The sequence below is a fragment of the Belonocnema kinseyi genome, chromosome 9, assembly GCF_010883055.1.
Source record: "Belonocnema kinseyi isolate 2016_QV_RU_SX_M_011 chromosome 9, B_treatae_v1, whole genome shotgun sequence".
NCBI lineage: Eukaryota > Metazoa > Arthropoda > Insecta > Hymenoptera > Cynipidae > Belonocnema > Belonocnema kinseyi.
This window is the reverse complement of record NC_046665.1, coordinates 48,408,802-48,412,027: the sequence shown is the minus strand read 5'-3', so window position 1 is coordinate 48,412,027 and position 3,226 is coordinate 48,408,802. Positions and strand designations below refer to the sequence as shown.

General features: G+C 29.0%; 1 protein-coding gene across 1 annotated transcript in view; it reads right to left on the bottom strand.

The window, feature by feature from the left end:
• The window catches only part of LOC117180528 (NEDD8-conjugating enzyme UBE2F-like), a 13,931-nt gene extending 11,065 nt beyond the window's left edge, over positions 1-2,866 (bottom strand). Inside the window, exon 1 of the mRNA XM_033373026.1 lies at positions 2,825-2,866. Within this exon, the coding sequence (XP_033228917.1) occupies positions 2,825-2,866 (42 nt within the window). The remainder of the gene's footprint in view (positions 1-2,824) is intronic.
• Positions 2,867-3,226: the final 360 nt, after the last annotated feature.

Below are 3,226 nucleotides of genomic sequence, written 5' to 3'. Positions count from 1 at the left end.
ACGTTACCGGCTGATGCCGTTGGAATTGATTGTTGAAATATTTTTTTTTTACATCTTTTATATAAATATATAATAATATAAATTCTAATTGTGTTAGATTTGTGTTCATTTGTACCGTAAATTATTTTTTGAAAAATCAATAATTACGAGCACAATTTTTGAAAAACTTTTTTTTTACAAGATCCGCAATTTCAATCTGAAGCAAAATGATAGGATGTGCTAGGCGACTCGAAGTATACACAATTTTGTGCAGGAAAGAAATATTCCAAAAACCTAATCATTAAGAAAAAAATCTATTATTTTTGAATATTTAAAAAAACCAAAACTGGTGCTGAGGTGTGCTCGAAAAATATAGTCTTTATTCCCTCTAACAAAAGTACGTGAGATCAACAGTTCTCATATTAAAACTGAAAATGTAAAACTCAAACAAAATACAAAGCCCAAAAATAATCAAATTTCGAAAAACCGAAACTTGTGCAGAGTTGTGCTCGACAAATGCAATCTTAGTCCCTTTAACAAAATTACGTAAGATCAATAGTTTCACATTAAAATTCAAATGTGAAACTCAAAAAACATAAAAGATCCAAAAATAGTCAAATTACGAAAAGATAAAACTTGTGCTGAATGGTGCTCGATAACTGCAGTTATTATTCAGCACAAGTTTTGTTTTTTCGAAATTAGATTATTTTTGGGCTTAGTATTTTGTTTGAGTTTTACATTTTGAGTTTTAATATAAGAACTGTCGATCTCACGTAAATCCGTTAAAGGGAATAAAGACTATATTTCTCGAGCACAACTCAGCACATGTTTAAGTTTTTCGAAATTATTGAAAATAATAAAATTTGTTGGTTTTTGGTTTTCTTTTTAACTTTTTAGGTTTGTGGAGTTTTTCTGTCCTGCACAAAATTGTGTATACTTTGAGCCACCTAGCACAATCTTTCTTTTTGCTCTAGTAAGAAAATGTGGATCTAGCAAAAAAAAGTTTTTCTAAAATTGTGCCCATAATTATTGATTTTTCAACAAACAGTTTACAGCCAAAAATTAGCACAAGTCTAACACAATCTTGCACAACTTCCATTTTTTTGAAAAAATAAGTTTGCGGATCTAACTTCCAACACATTTATTTTTTTAACTGTTTCGCAACGTTTTTTTTAATGTTTTGAAATATTTTGAAGCATTCTTTTAAAACTATGTTATTTAAAAAAATAAAAAGTCAAAATATAATTTCGAAATCTCAAAAATATCAATTCTCTTTTAAATGTTTTGAAATCCTTTCATACAATTTAGAATTTTTTTTTATAACTTTTAAATGTCATTTTAAAAAGGCTGCCAGTTTTCCAAAATCCAAATATGTTTTAAAATAATTCACATTTTTCCTCAAAGTTTTGTAAAAATTGAGAAAAAAAATTTAAAGAGCAAATCAAACCATTTTTTTAAATAAATATTTATTCATTGAAAATACAATAATCAAATATCTGTTTGTAAAATCCTGGAAAAATGGCTTCAAAATCTTTTATCTTTTTTAACAGGTTTATAACTTTTTTGAAATGTTTAGAAATATTTTTAAGCATTCTCTTAAAATTATGTGATAGAGTGAAACTTTAAGACTGGGCAGGTTTTGTGGCTGGCGGAGGTGGAGAATTACCCAGACAGAGGGCAGTTTTGTAGGAAACGCTTTTGTTTGTTCACGCCCGAGCGACCGCTGCTCACCCCCCGCAGCTCTTTTTACTTCTACCTGTGGCGCGGCGTCAATTCTCAAAAGAATTATATCAAGGGGCCCTATCCCTAGTGTTCACTGTATTTACAAAAAAAAATCCAAAATATAATTTCGAAATCATTACGAACCTAAATTTTTCCACTTTATCTAAAATTTTTATGAAATCTCGTTAAAAATTGCCTCAAAATCTTCCACATTTTTTACAATCTTTAAAAAGTTTTAAAATACTTTTTAAAATTCTCTTATAATTGTGTAATTTTTGAAAATAAAAAGTCAAAATTAAATTTGCAATTTATCAAAATCTCAATTTCCTTTTACGTTTAAAAAATGCTTTCAAATTATTAATAAATTTTTTTAGGACTTCTAAATATCATTTACAGCGATTTCTAGTTTTCATAACATTGGTATGAAATTTTGAAAAAATTACCTGATAATCTTAAAGATTTTTTTTACTATTTTGTAAATCTTCTGAAATTTTTTGCAATACTGTTAAGTATTCCATTACAATTAATTAATTGAAAAAAAATAAAAAGCATAAATTCAATTTCGAAATCATCAAACACCTTTTCTTTACAATTTTAACATATATTAAAAAATTATCTTTGAGCATTTTCAGAGCTTTTAAATATATTACATTCATCAGAGAAGGTATCTCCGTACGGGTTTCATAGTATTCAAGAAATCGAACAATTTATCCTAATGACATTTTTCATAAAATAAGAAATTACTAGAGTTATAGCATTTACAAAATTAAAAAAACACACGAAAATGAATATTTTAAGCCACATAACGCACGATATGAAAAAAAGTCAAGAGAAGTGAAATGTTCCTTTTTGAATGCCCTACAAGATTATCATAACAACTTTTCGAATTTTCTTGAAAAATCCAAAAATTAAATTTTTCGGCCAAACCATGCAAAATACGATAAAAGATAAGTGCACAAAAATTGTGCATTTGAAAAAGATCCACAAATTTGTTAGCAACCACTTTTTCATAGGATGCGTAGTTTTCTGCTTTAATCAAATCCATAATAGCCTTGTAAAGTCAGTCACTATTCAATTTTTCGTATTGAAAATTCAATATTGAAGTTTGATTCCTAAAACATACTTGAGCTTCTTCAAATAAGAAAGCAGAGTATATTGTCAACATATTTATAAAAAAAAATTTAAATAGGGATTGTGGAAGAGAAACACCGCACAACACGTTTGCGACTATGCCAACTTCACTTCCGAGCCGCAGATTTTACAACTGCTGCCCCTCATGGAAAGTTGATTCGCACCGCAGTTCCTATCCACTACCACCAAGTGGATGAGTGCATGCCCGATGCTAATCCACTGAAGCTAATCCGTTTTTCCTGCATGAAGAAAAAAAGGTAATAGCAGCAATGTTTACGACAAAAATCGCATGAAACGCCCTCTGTCTCACGAAAACCTTGGATGCATGGAAGTTCTAGAAGACTGTCTGACATGAGAACCTTCCATCCACGTGAAAAACAAATCAGGAAAACTG